Raw genomic sequence first — 27,162 nt, 5'->3', positions numbered from 1 at the left:
TGTCATGCTGGAAGACCCAGCCACGACCCATCTTCAATGCTCTTACTGAGGGAAGGAGGTTGTTGGCCAAGATCCCGCGATACATGGCCCCATCCATCCTCCCCTCAATACGGTGCAGTCGTCCTGTCCCCTTTGCAGAAAAGCATCCCCAAAGAAGGATGTTTCCACCTTCATGCTTCATGGTTGGGATGGTGTTCTTGGGGTTGTACTCATCCTTCTTCTTCCTCCAAACACGGCGAGTGGAGTTTAGACCAAAAAGCTCTATTTTTGTCTCATCAGACCACATGACCTTCTCCCATTCCTCCTCTGGATCATCCAGATGGTCATTGGCAAACTTCAGACGGGCCTGGACATGCGCTGGCTTGAGCAGGGGGACCTTGCGTGCGCTGCAGGATTTTGTCCATGACGGCGTAGTGTGTTACTAATGGTTTTCTTTGAGACTGTGGTCCCAGCTCTCTTCAGGTCATTGAACAGGTCCTGCAGTGTAGTTCTGGGCTGATCCCTCACCTTCCTCATGATCATTGATGCCCCATGAGGTGAGATCTTGCATGGAGCCCCAGACCGAGGGTGATTGACCGTTTGAGTTTGAGTTTGAGTTTATTTTTATTTTTACAGGGACAGTGCACATTAATCAACGTTTCAGTAAAAGTGCCGGTTTTAGCCAGCCGGCTAATTTTCAACCGCAGTCCCTGGGCAGGTTATTAAAAACAATTACAATATAGACAATAACAACATAGAACAAGACACAGCATACAGACATAGCAACATAGGACAAGCAAGACGTAGCATACAGACAGAGCAACATAGAACAAAAAGCAGCAAGACAAAATTCATAAAAGCAACAAAGTGTTTCCACACCTCACAAGTTACAGACAACAGACATGGAAAGCGGCAACACACAGCTAGGGACCATGTTCACAAATCTGATTGACCTTTAGCCATGTCTTCAAGCATTTTGTGAAAGTGTGATATGTGGTGCAGTTATGTGTGTCTGATGGCAGTGTATTCCAGACATGGGAAGCTCTCACAGAAAAAGTGGATTTACTAAAGGTGCTTTTCCTTAAGGGAACTACACAGTCACCTCTCATGGCAGACCTTGTGGATCTGCTGCCATATGTTTGGGTTTTCTGTTTAACAAAAATACTGAGTGGAGGGGGAGCCAAGCCATTTAGGATCTTGAATACAAGACATGCATCGGTGTATTGCACAAGATTTTCCCAACTCAGGAGCTCTTGCTTTCTAAGGATGTGACAGTGATGATGGCTATTGGGCTTCCTATCAAGCACTTTGAGAGCCTGTTTGTAGACAGACTGAATAGGTCTTACTGTTGTACAGCAAGCTTGGGCCCAACTAGTCAAGCAGTATGTTAAGTGGGGGAGTATCATAGATTTGAAGTACAGTTTTGCTACCTCTGTAGTCAAACAATTTCGTATAAATCGGAAATTAGCTAGGTTGAATTTGGTTATTTGAATTACCTTTTTCACATGCTTTTTAAAAGAGAGGTTGGAATCAAGTATGATGCCAAGGTACTTAAAATCAGATACCCCCTGGAGCTTCTCCCCTGACACATAGACTTCTGGCTCAGTAGCATCTGTTGCCCTCTTTGTGAAGAACATGCAAACAGTTTTTTTCACATTGAGATGCAAACACGAGTCACTGAGCCACTTTGTAACCTGGACCATTACAGTAGTGAGTTCTTGTGCAGCTTGTTGTTTGCTCTTTGCATGCACATATATCACTGTATCATCTGCATACATTTGAACTTCAGACCCAGTACAGACAGAAGGCAGATCATTAATGTACAGGCTGAACAGGAGGGGCCCCAGTATTGACCCTTGGGGCACACCCACATCATAGCTAAGAGTGGGCGACAGCTCATTGCTCACTCTGACACACTGAGTTCTGCCTTCAAGGTATGATTTCATCCATCTCAAGGCATCGGGGGAAAAGTTGAACTTGGACAATTTTGTGATGAGAATCTCATGGTTAACAGTATCAAAAGCCTTCCTTAGGTCCAGAAACACAGCCCCAACAACGCCCCCTTTGTCCATCTTGGACTTCACATTTTCCAGAAAAAAGCAGTTGGCCATTTCTGTGGAGTGTTTCGCTCTGAAGCCAAACTGCATGGAATGTAATGTGAAGGGGCTGTTGTTGAGGTGGGCAATCAGTTGTTCTGCTACACACTTTTCAACAACCGTCATCTTGAACTTCTTCCATTTTCTAATAATTGCGCCAACAGTTGTTGCCTTCTCACCAAGCTGCTTGCCTATTGTCCTGTAGCCCATCCCAGCCTTGTGCAGGTCTACAATGTTATCCCTGATGTCCTTACACAGCTCTCTGGTCTTGGCCATTGTGGAGAGGTTGGAGTCTGTTTGATTGAGTGTGTGGACAGGTGTATTTTATACAGGTAACGAGTTCAAACAGGTGCAGTTAATACAGGTAATGAGTGGAGAACAGGAGGGCTTCTTAAAGAAAAACTAACAGGTCTGTGAGAGCCGGAATTCTTACTGGTTGGTAGGTGATCAAATACTTATGTCATGCAATAAAATGCAAATGAATTACTTAAAAATCATACAATGTGATTTTCTGGATTTTTGTTTTAGATTCCGTCTCTCACAGTTGAAGTGTACCTATGATAAAAATTACAGACCTCTACATGCTTTGTAAGTAGGAAAACCTGCAAATTCGGCAGTGTATCAAATACTTGTTCTCCCCACTGTATGTAAGTAAATCTACCCTGTTTATCATTTCCACTTTTTTTCAATTGTAAGGGGTAGAATAAGCACCCCTTTAGATTTAGATATGAAGCAGCTGCCAGTTTGTAGTATTTGTTTTGAAGTATATGGACATCACCCTCTAAAAGATGTCTCCTGCAATAGAGCAATGTCAACTTGATTCCTATGTAATAAGTTAAGACATTTAATTTGCTTACTTGGCTCATTAGAACCCTTCAGATTACAGGAAATTATCACTAAATTAGCCATGATCCATCTGTGGTGATGTGAATACCAGTTTGATGGATTAAAGGGGGGAAAGGTAACTTATGACTATTCAGTTGCCAACTAAATAATTGTAAACCAGATATTCCAGAAAAAAAACAGTAAACATATTCATTGTTGGATAAAATTATATATAAAATTACAAAACCCTTCAGATTGCCATTCCACCCCAAGAACCCTGCAAAATGTATAAAAACTATTTAAATAAAGAATCCTTCCCCTCCCCGACAGGTTAGGACACAACAGTCCTCCCTCTCCACTCAATGTTAGACCCGTGACTGAACGCAACGGTGTCTATCACTAAAACCCTCCCAATACCCCTGAATGTCTCACTACATTTCCTAAATATCTTGCATTAACTGACACAATGGAGATATGAGAACGGCAAGAATTGATCAATTGACTGAATGATTAAGCCTTAACGTAACATGGAGAACTAACTTGCAAAATAATTAAGTGGTGATAGTGATAGTTGACTTCTCTAGCTACGCAGTTGTCATAGCAACATGAGAGACTTTAGCTAGCCAGCTACCACCAGACAAAGTTATCTCATCTAACTTAGTTGTAAAATACTATTTTAGTTTATAGAAGCTAGATAAACTTTCAACAACATATAGGTTATACTGAATACTACTGAAGAGTTAATCAGTTGGCTAGCTAACAGTTGTGATGATGACTTACTTAGTTAGCAGCTAACGTTAGCTGTAACGTTAACTTACTGCCCCAATCACCCAGCTATTTCGCTACGTCCGAAAATAACATCTGGTAAACATTTATGTGACAAATCAAATTTGATTTGATCTGGAAAGCTAGTTCACTAGCTAGCTAGCTTGCTGGTGCTCCTTTGTGGAAGTTCATAATGATCACAAGTAATTAGATCAAATGTTCCTCAAAACTCCTTGAAGTTCCATACGTTCCCCAGTGCTTGCATGGCCCTGTTGTTGAGTCTTCCTCCTCACAACAGGACCAGTGGCGTGATGCTCACTGCGGTGCTCGTGGTTGTCCTCTCCCAGTGATGCCAAGAACTCCTCTGCGTCTTGTGCTGTGGTGAATGACAGGTGCTCTCCCCTGTGTGTGGCCCGGAGCGTTGCTGGTTAGACAAGGAATGACTGGATGCCTCTGAGTTTGTTCCGGATCTCTTTAAAGACTTTGCGGCGTTGGGAGGTGTGCTTGCTGTAGTCAGGGAAAAACCGCAGTACCTTACCGGTGTGGTGAATGAGCTCTGGTGCTCTGGCTCCTTGTAGAATGGCTTGGCGGTCGTTGTACCGGAGGACCTTGAAGATCAGCGTCCCTGGTCTGTCTGAAGCATTACTAGTCCCAGGTCCCGAGTAGATGTGATGGGCTCTTTCTATCTCAACCTTGTAATATATGGATGAGATCCATTTAGGGATAATTCTCTGTAGGAATTCGATTTGATCGTCAGTCTCGTCTCCTTCTTTTAAAGAAATGAATCTTACATTTGTGCGACGTGAACGGTCCTCCATTTCAGCCATCTTGAGCTGCATCTTCTCCAGTTGTGAAGAACAGTCGTTGATTTTCCATTTTCTTTCCCTATTTTCACCTTGCAGATTGTCCACTTTAGTAGACAGATTGTCAATCACTTTCATCTGTATCTCAACGTCGATTGTAAGAGCTTCAACAGCCGCTAAAGTCTCTTGATGTTTTCTGTTGAGTGGTTCCACCGTCTCAGCTAACACCCGTTGTAGCATATCCTTGAGAGAGTTCTGTTGCTTGGCTGACGCCTCAGAAATCACGCCAGCTATGAAGGCCTCAGTTTCAGTGCTGAGGGCTGTCTTCTGACGCTTAACTATAGGGGAAGAAGTTGGAGAAGCGCTGTTTTTCTTGCCTCCTTTGGTAGTCGGCGTTGTTATTCAGTCTTGGGTTCGTTTTTTAAGAGTTCATTATCGAAATAATGTAATAAAATATGAAAAAATAGGTATTGTGTTTGCAGAGCTCTAGTGACTAGCAACCATAACGCCCGTTGGTCACGTGAAGTCCCGACTTAATGGTTATTCTGAATCACACAGACAGCAGAGAGGTTCTTAAGGATGTGCTTGATAGGAGTAGGGTGAAGAAGTTACCCCTAGAAACTGATCTAAAGTCAGATTTGTTTTTCCCTACAATGGATAAGGTAGTGTTTCGAGGAGGGGTAATCTGATTACAGATCTCTGTTTAATGACAACCTCTACCCAGTACTGGTTGGTACAGGAGGAGGTTAAAGAGAAACCAGCAGCCCTCCCTCGTCATCACCACGTCAGAAGTTGAGCCTAACTAATGAAATGGAACACTTGAGAATTGTTTTAGCTTTATGATTTAACAAGCTCAATGCAATGAGGCGTGAAATTTTGCAGGCATTACATGTGTGTTCCAGATACTCTGTGTGGTGTGGGGGCACTGCAGTTTGTTGTCAAATTTTACAGGAAATAAAACGAGGGGCATTATTTATAGTTAAGGCCCTATAAAATCGTGATGCAGAGAAGGTGAACGGAATCACGGAATCCAGACATTAAAATGTAATTCAACAATATTAAAACATGTATTGAACTTAGTAGGAAATCAGTTAATTTTCCCAAGATTATGATAAGACATGAACAAAATGCATAGCCTAAGTGAAGAGGCAATGGCGAGGGAATGCCCCTGTCTGTGTGTGCGAGTTTGTCTACCACTTTATGTAGCAGTTAGCGATGATGCTAATGACAACTGCCTTCTGGTAGATGGGAAGGGTTTCCCAAAAACCTTCTCAATTAAATGTTCACTACAAAGTAGTCTATGCCTACCTGGCAGAATGAGATCATGATTATTTGCATCAATCCAGTGGTGATTTGTTTAGCAAACTCAGCAATCACGTGTGCTACTGAAACACCGCTAACCAGTGTTGCCAACTCCTCAGTAAGGAAAGTAGCTATTGGCTGTCCTAAAAGTCGCAAGAAGTTGCTAAATGATGTCATCGCCTAATTTGCATAATTGGCCATGTGCATGTAATTGTGATGGATGCTGTAAGAGAGAGGAATAACGTCGTGGGAGAGACAAAAAGTGAGTAAAAAACAACCTACATTTACATCCCGCCCTGAATGTAAGCCAGGGTGGGATCAGCCAGTGGTGGCTTCCCGCATGCGCGATTCATTAGTCTGGACGCGGAGGGGTGAACATCTCCTGCTCTGACTGCAGCTGGGAGGGACTGCTGCGCGAGGACTGGGCCGCCTGTGAGTGCTTTGGGACGGGGGTAACAAAGCACCCGCTGCTCGTTGAGAAGAGTAAGAACGATACGTGCTTTCACGTCAGAGTCTCCAAAATTCTCCAATAACACCAGAAAAAGTCACTAGATTTGTCGCTAGTCGCTTTTTGAAAATTTACCAGAGTTACTGGAATCTATGGCAGGTAGCCTAGTGGTTAAGAGCGTTGGGCCAGTAACTGAAAGGTCAGAGCGTTGGGCCAGTAACTGAAAGGTCGCTGGTTCGGATCCCCAAGCTGGCAAGGTGGAAAAATCTGCCTTTCTGCCCTTAAGGAAGGCAGTTAACCCCCAACAACAACTGCTCCCCGGGCACTGATGACGTGGACGTCAATTGTAAGGCAGGCCCCTGTACCTCTCTGATTCATAGGGGTTGGGTTAAATGTGGAAGACATATTTCGGTTGAATGCATTGACTAGGTTTTCCCTTTCCCTAACTTTGGTAATTTATACTTGAATAACAAAAATGTTTTAGAAATGGATGTGTCCATGACTTTCTAGTGGACAGACCATATGGTCCAAGAGAAAATACCCAAATGAATGAAAAAAACATCTAATCAACAATGGCATTGTTTTCAATTATCTCTTCCAACTTTTTCACAACTGCCACCAGTTTGGAACCAAGGATTTACATATTGACATAGTAAAATAAATAAATACAAAAATAAAGGATATTTCATGCTGAAACCCTCATATTAAACACCAATGGTATTCACTAAGTTGATTGCTTATATTAGGATAATGTTTTACAGAGGGACAGAGATAATTACAGATACCTGTGATAATCAGAATTTTCATCTGATAAAATTCACAAAAGTTACACAAATTCTGGTAGTTTACTGGTAAACTTTGAAAGTTTCAAGTAATATACCCTTTGCACCCCTAGTCAGAACCACATTCCTCATACAACCAACATGTTGATTGGAATAAGCTTAGCACAATACCTCTGTGAAAGGCATAATAGTATTTTGGCCTTGTTGAGTTGATTCTGAAAGAGTGATCTATTGACATGCTATTGACCACTCATGTTTGTTTTAAAGGAGTAGACGCTGTGCTTTTCCCAAAGTAATTTCTGCTGTAGTGTTTCACGTCTCATGTATAGGCCTAGTCACTCATCATGTGTCTCCACTCACTCTCTCTCTCCTTGCAGCCCCATGAGTTTGACGAGTGTCGTTTTGACATCAGTGTGAACGACAGTGTGTGGTACCTACGGGCAGAGGATCCAGAGCACCGGCACCAATGGATCGACTCCATTGAACTACACAAGGTAAGACTGAAGGATATCTCTCTCTCTCTCACTCGCACTCTCTCTCACTCACACAGTAGTGAGATATACCAGAGATATTCCCCTTGGCATGTGCTGGGGCAATTTACATTTGTTCTCTAATACTTTCAGATCTACACAGTAATTGCACCAGCCTAGTGGTTGATTTGGAATAGAACGAGAGGTAGCCTAGACTAGAGGTTGGAGAGGTAGCCGGAAGTTTGCTGGTTCAGGTCCCGGGCAAAGAAATACAAACAAGTGAGATATAGTGGTGTAAGAATATTTGAAGATAAATACACAACGCGGAGGACTACTGGTCAATAGAGGACTATAGATCAATAGGGAATTAACAATCAATGGAAATAGTTGTTTTTCAGTTCAACATATGTTTAGAATCTGTGTAGGGGTTTCAGTCCAGGATTCATATCTACATGTGGCAAGTTCTCATTGGTGGAAATTGTCTATACATTGAGCCTGAAACAAGATACTTGGGGTTTGGCCATTGGCCCAATTTTATTGCATGGAATTCTAATTGGTCAGCTACATGCTAGGCTTGAGGCTATAAACTACATCCTGTCTCTTTGTTCAGTGGAGAAACACTGAGGACAGGGAAGAATGAACATCTGCCATCTATTTTCTATGATTTGTTCTCTTTGAATAAATATATTTTTCTCCCCCTGATTTGCTTTGGGGTCTGTGTTATTGAAGAATAACATCAACTGCTAACAGTGGCAACCGGACGCCTGCTGTTTTCAGATCCCATATTTACAGTAGGCTACCATTCCCAGGAGTTGACATGTAGCAACATGACTGTTCCTGAGTGGAACTGGTCGACTGGTTGGTGACAGTTGAAAGTGGGACAAACAGGAAAAACCTGCGGTGTGTGTTAGGGCCAGGATGATACCACAGATAGAACAATGAGACAGATATTTCATTGGATGTATAAATGTGAAGCATCCGCTTGGCGTTTCCACTCACTACCAATATGGTAGTGAGAGGAAGCCCAGTGGCCGGCAGTAGGAGAATATGGAGCGAGATGGATTTTGGCCGACATTCTGCAAATTTTCTCATCAATTAAACATTTGATCTCAATACAGTTTTCTGTTCCCAACACTAGCATCTGTTACGAACAGTGGACTAAGTTTTGTAGACTTTACCCTTTGCCAAAGTTAGAAAAAATTGTGTTGTTTTGGGAACACTAACCACTGAGTATACCAAACATTAGGAACACCTGAGTTGCACACCCCCCCCTTTTGCCCTCAGAACAGCTTCAATAATAATACACAATCCATGTCTTAAGGCTTAAAAATTATTTGACCTGTCTCCTCCCCTTCATCTACACTGGTTTGAAGTGGATTTAAGAAGTGACCTCAAAAAAGGATCATAGCTTTCACCTGGTCAGTCTATGTCATGGAAATGTTCTTAATGTTTTGTATACTCTGTGTATTTATTATTATTATAATAATAATAATAATAATATGCCATTTAGCAGACGCTTATATCCAAAGCGACTTACAGTCATGTGTGCATACATACATATTTCTGGCAGTATGCAGCATTACTAGTTACTGTTGATGACAATCTGACTAATTTGCTGTAGGCCATTTCAATAAATAAGAAAGCAAGAGAGGAATGTAGGTTAGACAGAATTCCACCAGAGCAGCACAACATGTCCAGTCAGACTCTCTCTCTTTCTCCGTCTGTCTATCTCTGTGTATAGCCTTCACGTGGAGCGTGTTGTTTTTGTCTGCCAATCAGAGGTGACAGAGCGGCACTACAGTCAATAAGAAGCACTGTGTAGCAAGTGAAGTGAGAGCTAATGCAAGTTGAGATTACACTGGCTGAAGCACGAGAGGCACATCTCTGGTCCCTCTCCCTTGCATCCTGTGGGTGCGAGACACAGACACGCACAAGCCTGTTCCATACTGAAGCTGAAAGGAATATTAGAAAATATTTTGCTCCACATACAGTGGGGAAAAAAAGTATTTAGTCAGCCACCAATTGTGCAAGTTCTCCCACTTAAAAAGATGAGAGAGGCCTGTCATTTTCATCATAGGTACACGTCAACTATGACAGACAAATTGAGAATTTTTTCCAGAAAATCACATTGTAGGATTTTTAATGAATTTATTTGCAAATTATGGTGGAAAATAAGTATTTGGTCACCTACAAACAAGCAAGATTTCTGGCCCTCACAGACCTGTAACTTCTTCTTTAAGAGGCTCCTCTGTCCTCCACTCGTTACCTGTATTAATGGCACCTGTTTGAACTTGTTATCAGTATAAAAGACACCTGTCCACAACCTCAGTCAGTCACACTCCAAACTCCACTATGGCCAAGACCAAAGAGCTGTCAAAGGACACCAGAAACAAAATTGTAGACCTGCACCAGGCTGGGAAGACTGAATCTGCAATAGGTAAGCAGCTTGGTTTGAAGAAATCAACTGTGGGAGCAATTATTAGGAAATGGAAGACATACAAGACCACTGATAATCTCCCTCGATCTGGGGCTCCACGCAAGATCTCACCCCGTGAGGTCAAAATGATCACAAGAACGGTGAGCAAAAATCCCAGAACCACACGGGGGGGACCTAGTGAATGACCTGCAGAGAGCTGGGACCAAAGTAACAAAGCCTACCATCAGTAACACTACGCCGCCAGGGACTCAAATCCTGCAGTGCCAGACGTGTCCCCTTGCTTAAGCCAGTACATGTCCAGGCCCGTCTGAAGTTTGCTAGAGTGCATTTGGATGATCCAGAAGAGGATTGGGAGTATGTCATATGGTCAGATGAAACCAAAATAGAACTTTTTGTGAAAAACTCAACTCGTCGTGTTTGGAGGACAAAGAATGCTGAGTTGCATCCAAAGAACATCTCATGAACACCATACCTACTGTGAAGCATGGGGGTGGAAACATCATGCTTTGGGGCTGTTTTTCTGCAAAGGGACCAGGACGACTGATCCGTGTAAAGGAAAGAATGAATGGGGCCATGTATCGTGAGATTTTGAGTGAAAACCTCCTTCCATCAGCAAGGGCATTGAAGATGAAACGTGGCTGGGTCTTTCAGCATGACAATGATCCCAAACACACCGCCCGGGCAACAAAGGAGTGGCTTCATAAGAAGCATTTCAAGGTCCTGGAGTGGCCTAGCCAGTCTCCAGATCTCAACCCCATAGAAAATCTTTGATGGGAGTTGAAAGTCTGTGTTGCCCAGCGACAGCCCCAAAACATCACTGCTCTAGAGGAGATCTGCATGGAGGAATGGGCCAAAATACCAGCAACAGTGTGTGAAAACCTTGTGAAGACTTACAGAAAAAGTTTGACCTGTGTCATTGCCAACAAAGGGTATATAACAAAGTATTGAGAAACTTTTGTTATTGACCAAATACTTATTTTCCACCATAATTTGCAAATAAATTCATTTAAAAATCCTACAATGTGATTTTCTGGAGAAAAAAAATCTCATTTTGTCTGTCATAGTTGACGTGTACCTATGATGAAAATTACAGGCCTCTCTCATCTTTTTAAGTGGGAGAACTTGCACAATTGGTGGCTGACTAAATACTTTTCCCCCCCCACTGTAGCTTCTCTTCCCAGGCTTTCAACAACATCTTCGGTCATGATTATAGTCCAACTGTGGTTATAGCTGAGTTTTTATTGTATTTTTTTGTTAAAACAATAATTGGTTTGCCAATAGGGGGCGATTACATCGTATATCACAATGTTTTATGAGTACATAATCACGATAGGAAAAAATTTGACATCGCCATACCCTAGCATACAATGCACCGGACTAAGCCTCCTATAGGCCTCCAAACCTATTGGGTCACAGCCTGGCATCGTCAGTGTTCCTGGTCCCCCTTCAATAGATCCTCATGTCCCCAATGGACTAAAAACAATCCTTCTGCTTTCCTGTAGTAGGCCTATTTCTCTCTGTAAACATAATGTTTCTTTGGGTTTGATTCTCTATTTCTCTGGCTGGGGGAATTATGTGTTTCTCACTCTTACTCTGGAGACTGGTCGAACGCAGTGTTTCTCAACTACAGTTGTCGAGTACACCCAACAGCACACAATTTTTGTTGTAGCCCAGGAACAAACACATCTGATTCAACTTGTCAAGGGCTTGATGATTAGTTAAAAAGTAGAATCGGGTGTGCTTTTCCGGGGCCACAACAAAAAATTGTTGGGTGTGGGCGAAGACCAGAGTTGAGAAACACTGGTCTAATGTGTTATCCCCCCACCCCTCCAGGCGGAGTCAGGATATGGTTCAGAGTCCAGTCTGAGGCGTCATGGCTCCATGCTGTCTCTCACCTCTGCTGCCAGTGGCTTCTCTGCCACCTCGACCTCCTCCAAGGTAAACCACCACAACACTCACAACAACTCACCAATCTGTTGTCTGGGGGCAATTCCATGGAAAGGCAACCTGAGCATGCCCAAATAAAGTTAGTCATTTCCAAATGAAACCACATTTATAATTATCCTTAAGGTCTTCATGTTGGAGTACAGGCTTTATTTGAAAAGTTTAAGTAGGAAATTGCATGAATTTTGACCATTTCTAAGAGTAGCAGGCCAAGTCTCAAAGGCTTTTCGGTCAATCATATTTCATGGCTTTTTTTTTTTCTCCACTCACAGCTGTCCCCCAGTGTTAGTTATGAAGATGTGATGTTAATGAGGACACTTCAATTTGGTCTGTATTGCTTAAGTTTTATTTATGTTTTCTACAGTCTTGTAAAGATAGCCTGTCCCAGTCACATCCATAATGTTTTTTAGGAAAAGTTTTTGTAAAACATGCACCTTACATCGGTCACAGCCTGTAAAGCTAACTTTTATCAAGGTTTTATATGGTCTATAATTGGTTGCTTTCTTTTCATTGCCCATATCCTTTTTCAGCGTTATGATATCTGTAACATCCATTTTAGTAATTTAGCAGACGCTCTTATCCAGAGCGACTTACAGGAGCAATTAGGGTTAAGTCCCTTGCTCAAGGGCACATCAACAGATGTTTCACCTAGTCGGCTCGGGGATTCGAACCAGCGACCTTTCGGTTACTGGCTCAGCGCTCTTAACCGCTAGGCTACCTGCCGCCTCACATCCAAATCAAATCTAATTTTATTTGTCACATACACGTGTTTAGCAGAAGTTTTTTGCGGGTGTAGCGAAATGTGATTGATATTGATGTATCATATCTTAGCTATCTTGTGTGGTTGTTCTGAGATGTATTCTTCAGACTTTTAAATTATATGTTCTTCTAGCTAATATTATCTTGGAAAATATATGCTGAAATGCATTTCTCATACATGGCAGTAATGTTTTAAAGGATGGAAAGATGAGAAGTGTGCTTATCAACAATCTGTGAATAGTCCTGGAGTGTATTTTTCAAATGAAAGCCCCCCCCAAAAAAATATACCAACTTATTCCAGTGTCCAGAAAAGTGGATTGGGAGTATAGGCACATGTATATTGTTTCATTTGCATATTTTGTTACAATATTTCAGAAATGTGTCAATCTTATTTGTCTCCACATTCAACTGGTAAAGGTACATTTTATTTATATATACATACATACAGTACCAGTCAAAAGTTTGGACACCTACTCATTCAAGGGTTTTTATTTTTACTATATTCTACAATGTAGAATAATAGTGAAGACATCAAAACTATGAAATAACACATGGAATCATGTAGTAAGCAAAAAAGTGTTAAATAAATCAAAATATAGTTTAGATTCTTCAAAGTAGCCACACTTTGCCTTGATGACAGCTTTGCACACTCTTGGCATTCTCTCAACCAGCTTCATGCGGTAGTCACCTGGAATGCTTTTCCAACAGTCTTGAAGTCCCCACATATGCTGAGCACTTGTTGGCTGCTTTTCCTTCACTCTGCATCCCAAAGCATCTCAATTGGGTTGAGGTCGGGGGATCTGATGCAGCACTCCATCACTCTCCTTGTTGGTCATATAGCCCTTACACAGCCTGGAGGTGTGTGTTGGGTCATTGTCCTGTTGAAAAACAAATTATAGTCCCATTAAGTGCAAACCAGAGGGGATGGCGTATCGCTGCAGAATGCTGTGGTAGTCATGCTGGTTAAGTGTGCACTGAATTCTAAATAAATCACAGACAGTGTCACCAGCAAAGCACCATTACACCACCTCCATGCTTCACGGTGGGAACCACACATGCGGAGATCATCCGTTCACCTATTCTGCGTCTCACAAAGACACGGCGGTTGGAACCAAAAATCTCAAATTGGGACTCATCAGACCAAAATACAGATATCCACCGGTCTAATGTCCATTGCTCGTGTTTCTTGGCCCAAGCAAGTCTCTTCTTCTTATTGGTGTCCTTTAGTAGTGGTTTCTTTGCAGCAAAATCGACCATGAAGGCCTGATTCACGCAGTCTCCTCTGAATAGTTGATGTTGAGATGTGTCTGTTACTTGAACTCTGTGAAGCATTTATTTGGGCTGCAATCTGAGGTGCAGTTAACTCTAATGAACTTATCCACTGCAGCAGAGGTAACTCTGGGTCTTCCTTTCCTGTGGCGGTCCTGTGCCAGTTTCATCATAGCGCTTGATGGTTTTTGCGTCTGCACTTGAAGAAACGTTCAAAGTTCTTGAAATGTTCCGTATTGACTGTCCTTCATGTCTTAAAGTATTGATGGACTGTCGTTTCTCTTTGCTTATTTGAGCTGTTCTTGCCATAATATGGACTTGGTCTTTTACCAAATATGTGTATTTGCTGTATACCACCCCTACCTTGTCACAACACAACTGATTGGCTCAAATGCATTAAGAAGGAAAGAAATTCCACAAATTATATTTTAACAAGGCACACCTGTTAATTGAAATGCATTCCAGGTGACTACCTCATGAAGCTGGTTGAGAGAATGCCAAGAGTGTGCAAAGCTGTCATCAAGGCAAAGGGTGGCTATTTTGAAGAATCTCAAATATAAAATATATTTTAATTTAACACTTTTTTGGTTACTACATGATTCCATATCTGTTATTACATAGTTTTGATGTCTTAACTATTATTCTACAATATAGAAAATAGTAAAAAATAAAGAAAAACCCTTGAATGAGTAGGTGTTTGATACTGTATATGTATCTACACTACCAGCCAAAAGTTTGGACACCTACTCATTCAAGGGTTTTTCTTTATTTTTACTATATTTTTATTACAGAAATAAATAGAATGTTAGAGTGTAGTAACTGGCCTTGTATACTATTCAGGCTACCTGTAATTATGCAATCCTAAAGTACCTTGCTTTCTGCTGCCCTTTTTTTTTTTTTTACATTCCAAATGACAACATGTTATGATAGATTTTGATCACTCTTTAAGATTTGTCTTTAAGATTTGAATGTTTATTTCAAATTCTGTAACATACATAGCCGTCGTTTGTCCTCTCTAAAGTAATCATGGAAATGATCAAAAATGTCGTTTTCATTCAGCCAAGCCTTTCCTTCGAAATGGCTATCCATGTTTTGACCTAAGACTCACAAACTCACCTAAGACTCACAAACTCACTGTAACATCCATAACGCTTCTTATTTGCTTTATTTCTCCAACATGCCAGAAGTCCGCTTTCTTGGGTATACACTCCCCCCAAGCAGAGTTTGTCCATTCTATGAGACATTTTAAATTGTGCTTTTGCATATGCTGGAATCGCTCCTGGACATTACAGCCCCTGGAAAGATGTAGCTAGGTATTTTGCATAATTAATTAATTAATTACCAAGGGCCTAATTTTAACTTGGTGGAGACGTCCCGTTGATTCCCAATGCATGATTGTTTAATTATGTTATTTAATAATATAATATAATATGCCATTTAGCAGACGCTTTTATCCAAAGCGACTTACAGTCATGCGTGCATACATTTTTGTGTATGGGTGGTCCCGGGGATCGAACCCACTACCTCGGCGTTACAAGCGCCGTGCTCTACCAGCTGAGCTACAGAGGACTATTTAACAGTGAACCCGTGTGTTTGTGTGTGTTGTTGGACCTGAAGGGCCACAGCCTGCCGGAGAAGCTGGCGGAGATGGAGACGTTCAGAGACATCCTCTGCAGACAGGTGGACACGCTGCAGAAGTACTTTGATGGCTGCGCAGACGGCATCTCCAAGGATGAGTTCCAGAGAGACAGAGGTAGACCTACTGTAGCTGTTTAACATGGAGGGAGAGGGACTGTGGACCCCAGGAAGAGTAGCTGCTGCTTCTGCAAAAGCTAATGGGGATCAAAATAAACAAATAAGCTAACATGGAGGGAGAGGGACAGTCAGACAGAGGTACTGAAGCATACCTGGGAGGCACTCTGGGGGCTTTCTGTGGGTTTTAAAGTTCCATATTGAACTGGCCATGTAAATTGTAATAACCACACCTGCCACAGAACATGGAATGGCAACCCATGTAGATCAATGATGGAGTCTTGTCTCCTTTCCAGTGGTGGAGGAGGATGAAGACGACTTTCCCACGAGCACACGGCCCGATGGCGACTGCCTTTACAACAACAACGGCAGCAAAGAGAAGCGTGAGGATCAGTGTGTAAATTCACACTTATACTACTACTAAATTACTACTCGTAGCAGTATGAGTGCTTGTGTCCTTGAGCAAGGCACTTGACCCCTGAAATAGCTCCAGGGGCGCTGCACTGTAGATAACACTGCGATCCTCACAAATGTGTGTTTGTGTTGAATATGTGTGTGTTGTGGAAGCAGATCAGAAAACAAATATCAGTTTCATCACCCCTAAAGCACAGTTATGTGCAGAATGGTGACATTGGAACCTTTTCATCTAACAGTGTGTGTGTCTCTCTCTCCCAGTGTTTCCCCCTGCCAATCCTAAGGGCATGAACGGGATTGACTTTAAGGGCGAGGCCATCACGTTTAAGGCCACTACAGCTGGAATCCTGTCCACCCTCTCCCACTGCATCGAACTCATGGTGAAGAGAGAGGACAGCTGGCAGAAGAGAATTGACAAGGTACGTCACAGCCCACTTCTGCCACAGCCAATCACAAGTCTTCTTTAGCAGAGGTCACTGGGGCCTTGGAAGCTCCCAACGGGGTCGTTCAACCCCTCACCTGTCTCATGGAAACAATTCCCCAGTCAGGTTGTTGTTGCAGAAGAGTATGCATTCTCATTTTTAATCACCATGGCTGGTAAAATAGAAGTGGACTGGTGTGTTTATGGTTTAAGCCAGTGAGAGGAGACAGTACACAAGTCCCGGTTCAGCAGAGGCATTGTCTAACCTGAGGTGGCAGATCCAGTCTATTGTGTGTGGTCTCTCAAATGGTTATATCAAGAGCCTTTTCTTTGTGTAATTGGAGGTGATTGGTGGATCTGATCACCTCAATGCCCCACCCTGCCTTGATTGGCTTAGTTTCGTTATGCCTGACAGTTGTGTGTTTGGAAAGAATCTCCCTCAATCAGTAAGTCCCACTGTTGTGCAATAGGCATGTAAAACATTTAGAAACATTCAACTCTTCAAGGAAGGTAATGGTGAATTTGCATTCTATTAGAACTATTAGAACATGGCCAGATTGACATTTTGTATGAAAGCACTTTGTAATGAAGGCACTTGTTAAACACTTTTCAAGACACTCCTGCTTTTTGAAGGTAGAGGATTCTTTTCATTTTCATCACGTGAAATAAATCACACTTCAACTGCATTTCCGTAAAGTCACATTTTAATTGTTTAATTGTTTGAATGGTTTAGTGGTTATTTGAGCGGATTGAATTGAGAATTTCCATTGTAGATACTGCAGTCTGTAGGCATTCACCCCCATACCTTGCTTTAGACACATGACAAAGCTCTGCATCCTTACCCTGCTCAGCTGTTGAAAACCAGTTCTTCCATTTTTTCCCAAGGCAAATTGCCCAACCCAAAAAAGGGAGGTAGGAATAGCCTCCAGTTGGTTTCGACAACCTGATTGACACTAGCGTGGCTGGGTGTGTGTGTCTTGAGGGTAGCCTATGTTGATCAGGGAGAGAGCGTCACAGGACAGGACACGCACTCCAAGCCACAAACTGGAGTAAGTAGTAGGATGACTGCTCTGACATTGTGGTACCGTCTGTCTTTCTGGAAGCCCTCGCTACATGGGAGGGCCGACATACTGAAATACGACAGCCAGAGATGGATCCCACTACAGCCACTTCTTTACAGTACGTATTATAGTATAGGCATTGGTTGAAGCAAATCAACTTGGAGGTACACAACACACTCCCAGCCTCTTGTTATGAGCCGTCCGGCAGTTACCGAGAACCACATACCGGATTTTTTTAACAGGCTCGTTAGCAATTGAGCTTTAAGAGTATTTTCTGCGCCTACCTAGCTTAAATTCTAGCAGTTGGATTAAAACGAGACTATAGCGTCCATAATGTGACCATTTGATTTAAAATATTGCGGATTGACTACGTTTGAAGGTGCAACAGTTTTAATTTAATTTATTTATAGCTCTCACGTGCTCATTTCTGTCCCTTAAGAACCAACGATGTGCTACCTTTTTGTAGCATTTTTGACAATACTAACAATGCTAAAACCGGGACCAACGACTCTGTTGCTGCGCAACAGCAGCAGCTAGCTAGTAACATGCTAGCAGCTGTAGCTAGCTCGCTAACACCAGGCAGATGAGAAGCAAGCTACAAGCCAAGGAACTGAAGTTAGTTAGATTGGTATATTTAACTATGGAGGGTTTTTCATATGGCTGAAGAGCACAAACATTCTTGGCTGCTATTAAAGCCAATTAGCTACAAGCCAACGAGACTGTACCAATGTTGACAATATATCCTAACTAGCTAGCTACATTCTTCCATAAAGCTTAGCTAGCTAAGTGCATAGTCAACACCGAACTTTGGGAAACTGCCGTTCTGCTAACTTATAATACATGCAATGGTCATTGCTCATCTAGTTACTCTGGCATGATACAGTCAAACTGGCTAAATAGTTACTTGTGCAGCCAGATGTCAGTTTCAGCACAAACACTGCTAGCTAGCCTACATTTCCTCAACCAAGATCAGCCTCTCACAACACAAACTGTAGCTGATAAAACAAATTGTTTTGCTAAGAAACATTTGGCTATGTTGAATCTAAATCCGGCCAATGCAAGTAGTGTACACATGTTAGCTAGCTAATTAGCTAGATCAACACACAAGACAGACACGTTACTGTTCGAGTATCCAGATCAAATTCCAGCCCTTAACATATGATGCTTTAATTCAGTACACCCTCCTCTGTCAATGCAATGTTCTTCATGCCATTTTAATCCAAATTTGTGCTGACTGATCAACAGTGTCAAGTTAGTTTAGTGTGTTCCCAGAAATCTGAACCCAGTAAGCAAAATTATGTTTAAAATATGTTTTTTCCGGGCCTTTGAAGTTGGGTTAAAATCTAAGCCAAACATAGACGTCCATGTTTGGTTTAGAATTTACGCAGCGGGTTAGGAGAATTAACGTAGCCGGTTAGGAGAATTAGGTTAAAAGGGTTAGGGTTAGCGAAAATGCTCTCTTGACCTGCTACGAAAAGTCTTAGGGAAATCAAGGTTGGTCCGGACCGCACCAAAAAAAAGACATCCAAAATATGTTGGTGTAGGTCCCTTTTAGTGGGTAGTAGCCATCAACAAGTACAAAACTGGAGGGGGTCTGGGGGGGGACTCCCCTGGATTTATTATTTTATTTATTTCCCAATGCTCACTCAGCCAACTTGTTCAGTACTTTGAGAGTCACTTACAGGAACTGGTATGTGCTTAATGTAAAGCAGCTGTTGATATTCACTCCCCTCTTTTAAAGCAAGTATCCATATGTTTTGCTTAAATGCAAATAACCATTTCTATGAAGTGGGGCCCAGTTTTCCAAAAGCGATGGAACATGTCTCTGCGATGGCTGCTTCGTACACACCACAGTGGATTGGAATACGCTCTAAATGGAAACCAGAACTAACTGCTCAACTTCAGTTTTCTCCTTCCCTCCTTTTTTCTAGTCATTATTTAGACTTGTATTTGGATCATTGCTATTTCCACTACGTTGTAGTTGTTTGATAATAGGGTTTATTCACTAGTTTGACAGATCTGTTAGTTGGCATTTCAGTTAGTTTCGAGGTGGAGATGATCCTAATCCAAAGGTGTACAGTCTTTCTATCCTTAGTCAGTACAATTGTAATGGACCTGTGATAGAGATGTAGGCAGCAACACCATTCAGTAGTGTCTAGTAAAAGTTTGTTTTTAATCCTGTGTGACATTTAATCTGCTTCATGTTGTTATTGGAATTCTGTGTATTTTAGAAGTAGGTGTGCCTACTGTTGCATTTAGTGTTTGTTGTGGATTTCATTGTGCGAAGCGGCACTTCGTCTTCTTTGTACTTTTGTGACAGCCCTCAGGCCAGTCAGCCAGGTTTAGTGCACCTAAGTGGGGCACCATGAGCAATGACGCACCTCCCTCCTGCTACTGCAAGACAAGTTCTAGTCTTAGAGGTTGCCAGACAAAGGCCAGCCTCATTTGTCTTGGGGGCATGAGAATAGAGTTTAAACCATTTTGAGCAGAGTGGCCTAGCGTCCTGTTCGCCCCGTCCCTCGGACGCTTATTCACGTTTTCTAAACATTTTGTGCATTTACTACGCAAAAACCTGTCACTGAAATTCACACTTCTACTCAATACAACGCATTGAATTAACTTCACACTGTTCACTGTACAATATAATACTGCATAGAATGGCTGATTTGCTCATATTTGCAAAGGCCTACCTGTGATTTGGCTGGAGGAATGGGAGGGAGGAATTTACTGTACATGCATAATGATCTGCAAGTCATTGTGGCAGTAAGGGGAAAACACTGCATGAAACCTTCTTTACTCTTCAGTTAACACACACGTTAGTGTTGAATTCACGTTAGTTGACAACTTAACCAAATGTATATCAAAACTAGATGTTGAACTGACGTCTGTGCCCAATGGGCTTTTCTTTCTATCTGTGCCAATCAAAATTGCTTAGACCTACTGTCAAGTTAACTGGTTGTAAGCTAGCTAGGTAACGCGACTGAACAAGGTTGTTCGTGATCAAACCAATAATTAGCGACCCAGGATTAGTTTAAAACGGCCTGCGACATGTTTTGTGAAATTATATAAAATGCGCTCGAGACAATACATTTTCTTTGCTGCAAGCATGCCTGTCACGAAGCTGTGCTCCATTTTCCCTCTGGCTTTACATTTACATTTTACATTTTAGTCATTTAGCAGACGCTCTTATCCAGAGCGACTTACAGTTAGTGAATACATATATATATATATATATATATATATATATATATTTATATATATATATTTTATTTTTTTATACTGGCCCCCCGTGGGAATCGAACCCACAACCCTGGCGTTGCAAACGCCATGCTCTATCAACTGAGCTACATCCCTGCCGGCCATTCCCTCCCCTACACTGGACGACGCTGGGCCAATTGTGCGCCGCCCATGAGTCTCCCGGTCGCGGCCGGCTGCGACAGAGCCTGGATTCGAACCAGGATCTAGTGGCACAGTTAGCACTGCGATGCAGTGCCTTAGACCACTGCGCCACTCAGGAGTATCTCAGAGGTTGCATGACAGCGACCTTGCAAAGTCTACTCAGACTGGCCTGTGCTCTTGGTTATAACAGGCAATGAAATTATACAATGTATCAACTTTGCTCGCTCTGCTCCAATGTAACAAATTTATAAAAAATATATATTCTGTATATAGATTATTTTGGGGGGTACTTTTGACCCCTTTTTCTCCACAATTTCGTGATATCCAATTGGTAGTTAATCTTGTCCCATCGCCACAACTCCCGTACGGACTCGGAAGAGGTGAAGGTCGAGAGCCATGCGTCCTCTGAATCACAACCCTGCCATGCCGCACTGCTTCTTGACACACTGCTCGCTTAACCCAGAAGCCAGCCGCACCAATGTGTCGGAGGAAACACCATACAGCTGGCGACCGTGTCAGGGTGCATGTGCCCGGACCGCCGCAGGAGTCTCTAGAGCGCGATGGGACAAGGACATCCCGGCCGGCCAAACCCTCCCCTAACCCGGACGATGCTGGGCCAATTGTGTGCCGCCTCATGGGTCTCCTGGTCGCGGCCGGCTGCTACACAGCCCGGGATCGAACCCGGATCTGTAGTGACGCCTGAAGCACTGCGATGCAGTTCCTTAGAACAAATGTATAAATCTTAACAACAGAAGACCCATCAGGGTCAGCAACCCCGGTCACCATCAAGGCTACATTATATTTAAAAACGGATGGAGGAATAGATGCACAGGAAGATCGGCCAGAGAGAAGCAGGTGAGTGAGGACTGATAGGGATGCGGCTGGCTGATTACAGCTGCCACACGTGAAATGTACATGAAAGTGAAGTGGATATTATTGGACCGGTGCATATGAGACTAGTAGCTGTTGCTTAAATTCAACAGATGTATTTTTATTTTTAAGACTCAACACAACAGGCGCCAGAACTTTCTTTAGATCGGCATGGCCTAAGAATTTGGTAATATAATATTCTAAAAAGTATCATGACGTTTTTGTACTGTCTTACCGTGTTACCAGTATACCGTTGCAACACTAATTGAGAGTTAGATTTGAGTTGGCGATTTATCTTACCAGAAGCTTATAGCCTCTTCGTGAACAATGTTCCTTCCAGTTGACCAATTGTGACTGTGTGTGTGTATTCAGGAGCTGGAGAAGAGGAGAAGGGTGGAGGATGCCTATAAGTCGGCCTTGAGTGAACTGAAGAAGAAATCTCACTATGGAGGCCCCGACTACGAGGTAAGAATTCCAAACCTTTGAAACTGCCAAAACTCTCCTGACACTTCCACCTGTAGTGATGATGAATACTGGAACCAATCCACATGAGTTATCACAGGTATCTGACTTAGTAATGACTAAGGAAGTGAGAAGAGACAAGAATGCTAAATATTTATTTCCACTTGATTATGAGTATAGATACTATACTATAAAATTGACATATTACAGCTCATGGCTATGCCATTGTATTAGTCATAGTGGGTATATACCAGTCAGATTGCGGGGCATTGATTCCTGTTGCATGACATTGATTTGGGTACAAGATTCTACATCCTGGAAGCAGTACATCTGTCGTAATTTGTTGTGCCTTCTCATGATATTGTTTCAACAGGAGGGTCCTAACAGTCTCATCAATGAGGATGAGTTCTTTGATGCGGTGGAAGCTGCCCTGGACAGACAAGACAAGATAGAGGAGCAGGTACGTTACTATTTTATTCTGTTCGCTAGTTCCCACCTGCCGGCATTCTGTATAGATCTGAAACGTCTATATGGCCGATTTTCCACCTTGCCTACCAGAGAGAAAACATGTCCTTTCCTTTCAGATCTAGAATCTAGATATTGGACCTACAGGTGTGATTGAATTGGACCTACAGGTGTGATCGATTTGGGATTAGACAACTGAGTGTATTATGAGAGCATATTCTGAGAGTAATGTGAGTTGTCTGTGGTGTTAATGTGTGGTTGTGTGTTCATTCTCAGTGTCAGTCAGACAAGGTGAGGATACCCAGACTTACCCCAGTCCCTCCTGGAGACACATACTCCACCATCGGAACCCACCGCTTCGCCAAACAGGTACACACACACAAACATAGGGCTGTGGCGATTATGGAATTTGTGATGAAAAATTGTCATGTACAGTGCATTCGGAAAGTATTCAGACCCCTTGACTTTTTCAACATTTTGTTACGTTACAACCTTATTCTAAAATGGGTTAAATTGTTTTCCCCCCTCATCAATTTACATACAATACCCCATAATGACAAAGCAAAAACAGGCTTTTAGAAATGTTTGCAAATGTATAAAAAAAATAAAAATATTACCAGACCCTTTACTCAGTACTTTGTTGAAGCACCTTTGGCAGTGATTACAGCCTTCTGGGGAAACACTGTACAACTGGCGACCGTGTCAGCGTGCATGTGTCCAGCCCGCCGCAGGAGTCGCTAGAGCGCGATGGGACAAGGACATCCCGGCCGGCCAAACCCTCCCCTAACCCAGATGACGCTGGGCCAATTGTGCGCCGCCTCATGGGTCTCCCGGTCGCGGCCGGCTGCTACACAGCCTGGGATCGACCCCGGATCTGTAGTGATGCCTGAAGCAAAATATTACAGACCCTTTACTCAGTACTTTGTTGAAGCACCTTTGGCAGTGATTACAGCCTTCTTGGGTATGACGCTACAAGCTTGGCACACCTGTATTTGGGGAGTTTCTCCCTTCTCTGCAGTTCCTCTCAAGCTTTGTCAGGTTGGATGGGCAGGAGTCACTTTTTCACACAGGGCCATGTAGGTTTGGATTTTGTTTTCCCTTAATAATAACAACCTTAATTTCAAAACTGCATTTTGTGTTTACTTGTGTTATCTTTGACTAATATTTACATTTGTTTGATGATCTGAAACATTTAAGTGTGACAAACATGCAAACAAATAACAAATCAGGAAGGGGCCAAACACTTTTTCACACCACTGTATGTAAATAAGGTATTTCTGTTTTTTATATTTGCAAAAATGTCAAAACAACTGTTTTCGCTTTGTCATTATGGGGTATTGTGTGTAGATTGCTGAGGATTTTGATTTATCCATTTTAGAATAAGGCTGTAACGTAACAAAATGTGGAAAAAGTCAAGGGGTCAGAATATTTTCGAATGCACTGTACCCACGGTTATTTTAATAATAGTCATTTTTGTAGATGTTTTTTTATCTTCGAAAATTACCTACGACATACCTAATGAATACAACACAGTTTTTTGGTGACACCCCTGTCTTAATAACGAATGGTTTTGACCACTTGAAACTTTTGGAAATGAAGCTTCTCCTCCTCATACAATGATTATCAACTTTACTCACTTCATGTAAAAATTACAGACTGCTATTGGGTACACTTATATCTACTTAAATACAAAGTTGAATCCCCCCTTCTCCTGAAATGAATGTATACTGAACAAAAATATAAACACAACATGTAAAGTGTTGGTCCCATGTTTCGTGACCTAAAATAAAAGATCCCAGAAATGTTCCATATGCACAAAAAGCTTATTAAACAGCATGATCATTACACAGGTGCTGGGGACAATAAAAGGCCATTTTAAAATGTGCAGTTTTGTCACGCAACACAATGCCACAGATTTCTCAAGTTTTGAGGGAGCGTGCAATTGGCATGCTGACTGCAGGAATGCTCGTCGTCCTCACCAGGGTCTTGACCTGACTGCAGTTCTGTGTAGTAACCGACTTCAGTGGACAAATGCTCACCTTCGATGGCCCCTGCACGCTGGAGAAGTGTGCTCTTCACGGATTAATCCTAGTTTCAACTGTACCGGGCAGATGGCAGACAGTGTGTATGGCGTCGTGTGAACAGTGTTCATGGTGGCATACTCACCAGACATGTCACCCATTGAGCATGTTTGGGATGATCTGGATCGACGTGTACGACAGCTAAATAATGATTTAGTCTCTTTGATTTGCGTAATCCCTTTCATGTAGTGAAGGGTGGTATCCCTCTCTGCTCGTCTTTCATGTGTGGTGGCATGCCTGGTCTCATTCCCTGGATGTTTCTCTACTTTTCCCCTCTTTCACTCTCCTCACCTGTTTATTTCTCTTTCTCTCCCCCTACCTCCCCTTTCCCCATTCCTATCTCACTCTTTCCCCCCCACACACTTTCTCCCCCTCTCCGCTTCCTCTGCTGCATAGCCCCATAGCTATTCTTCCCTGTCCTCCGTTGCACTAGTCAGTGCCTCAGATGATGTTCACAGATTCAGCGTGCAGGTACCGTATGTGTTGAACAGAGCGCCACCTGCCTCCTGCGAATGCACATTACACTGCACTCTACTGGCTGAGACTGACTGCATGTGAATGACTAGGAATTGTAATACATACATTGAACTTGACTGTGTTTTACCGTCTTCCACACTGTCTTATATAACCTGTCCTTTAACCCATTGTGTCTTTCCATCTCTTTCTGATGCACTTCATGTGTGTTGCCTTCCCTCCCTCTGTCCAGAGCTGCCCTGAATGGATCCATTTTCATCAACATTCCTTTAGCAAAATCATTAGGAGTCGAAGTTATCAATGCACACAGTTAGGCAAGCTGAGCTACAAAGCAGCTTAGATACAATGATTCAATAAAACTATGCAACAACAACATTATTTAACTATAGACCTTTTTTTGAACGTAAACAATAAACTAATTTAGAACGCATGACCCCACTATACATCCTGCTAGCTAGCTGCCCCGGAGACCTCAACATGTCAAGTGCATGTTACAAGAAGAAAAGTAAACAAAGTCTACGTATAAAGAGGGAAAACAGGGTTACATGTAGCTTAGTCAGTGTATGGAGAAGTCAGAGGCGGAGCTAGCCAGCCAGACACTTCAGAGGACGTTGCTACTTGGCCTGGATAGTGGCGAGAAGCAACGGGCCATACAGGGGAGGGGTGCAGCTGACACTGTAGCCTATATGGTAGCCTCCTTGAATGACCGGCAGAAACGGTGGGAGAACTTTTTTCAAAGGGTTGTAAAAAAACAAAACATAATTTCCGAAATCTGATAGGCTATTTTAGTCAAATAGGCCTTGCAGCTTCTCTTCAGTCATAACTTGTTGCCCTAGAAGACAAATACATAATTATACATTACAAGAAAAAATGTATTAAATGATAGCATGAATGCATAAATCATCTAGCTGACATCTGTAAAGCTTTCTCTTTCAATGTTGCGCTTCTCGACGGGATCGGAGAAAATGCAATAGCTCTAAACAGGGTAGCCTAAATATACTTCCCTTGCAAACATTTTGAGATTTAAAAGCAGTGAAACTATAATTCAAGTTTCTGATAATTCACTTCATTGATGCATATTCTACGTGGTTGAAATACTGAGCTGTTATGTAAAGGGTCAATCCCTGAATAAGACACCCATATTTGCATTTGTTCGAGATACTGAAAGAAATAAAGCTTACTATATTGCTCCACTCCTTTTCCCGAGACAAAAACATTTGGTGCGTCAGGAGTTAATTTCACATTAGGCTACATGTGAGATGTTATAGGCCAGTCAGTGTCCAGATTTCAGTTAGTATTCCATTTAACCTATCTCAAGTTCAAAATGATCATTTCAGCTCTCTCATTTTGGTTCTCTCATTTGTTGGCAAAGTAAACATGTTATAATGCGATTTCTTAGTGTCTCACAATCTTTCACAATAAACAAGTCATTCACAATAATACTCAAAGTAGGCATAGTAATAGACAGTCTTGCACAGTGTCAAATATTTAAGTAGGCATAGTAATAAAGTCAAAGTTTATTTGTTGTGAACATACAGGATAGTTTACATAGCACAATTAAATAGTAGCCATACATACATACTGTACATTAATGGCAGTGTAGTACAATACAAGGAATACTTGTATAATTGAGACTCCTGTAAGTCGCTCTGGATAAGAGCGTCTGCTAAATGACTAAAATGTAAATGTAACAACAGCGGTATCAATCAAATGTATTTATGAAGCCCTTTTTACATCAGCAGATGTCACAAAGTGCTATACAGAAACTCAGCCTAAAACCCCAAACAGCAAGCAATGCAGATGTAGAAGCACGGGGGCTAGGAAAAACTCCCTAGAAAGGCAGGAACCTAGGAAGAAACCTAGAGAGGAACCAGGCTCTGAGGG

At 42.2% G+C, this 27,162-nt stretch overlaps 1 protein-coding gene across 4 annotated transcripts in view; it reads left to right on the top strand.

Annotated features, from left to right (window-relative positions):
* Positions 1-27,162, top strand: part of LOC121573431 (ceramide transfer protein) — a 54,974-nt gene that overhangs the window by 15,011 nt on the left and 12,801 nt on the right. The window contains exons 3-11 of one of the 4 annotated variants that reach the window (XM_041885426.2): positions 7,378-7,494; positions 11,741-11,845; positions 15,485-15,632; positions 15,928-16,014; positions 16,307-16,464; positions 22,169-22,261; positions 22,632-22,718; positions 23,000-23,092; positions 25,201-25,275. In XM_041885426.2, coding sequence (XP_041741360.1) covers positions 7,378-7,494; positions 11,741-11,845; positions 15,485-15,632; positions 15,928-16,014; positions 16,307-16,464; positions 22,169-22,261; positions 22,632-22,718; positions 23,000-23,092; positions 25,201-25,275 — 963 coding nt within the window. The remainder of the gene's footprint in view (positions 1-7,377; positions 7,495-11,740; positions 11,846-15,484; positions 15,633-15,927; positions 16,015-16,306; positions 16,465-22,168; positions 22,262-22,631; positions 22,719-22,999; positions 23,093-25,200; positions 25,276-27,162) is intronic. The other 3 variants (XM_041885435.2, XM_041885443.2, XM_041885449.2) reach the window with 3 other exon arrangements.

This window comes from Coregonus clupeaformis, chromosome 18 (assembly GCF_020615455.1).
Source record: "Coregonus clupeaformis isolate EN_2021a chromosome 18, ASM2061545v1, whole genome shotgun sequence".
NCBI classification, from domain to species: domain Eukaryota; kingdom Metazoa; phylum Chordata; class Actinopteri; order Salmoniformes; family Salmonidae; genus Coregonus; species Coregonus clupeaformis.
Note: the sequence above shows the minus strand (reverse complement) of the source record. Positions and strands in the feature narration are given on the sequence as shown.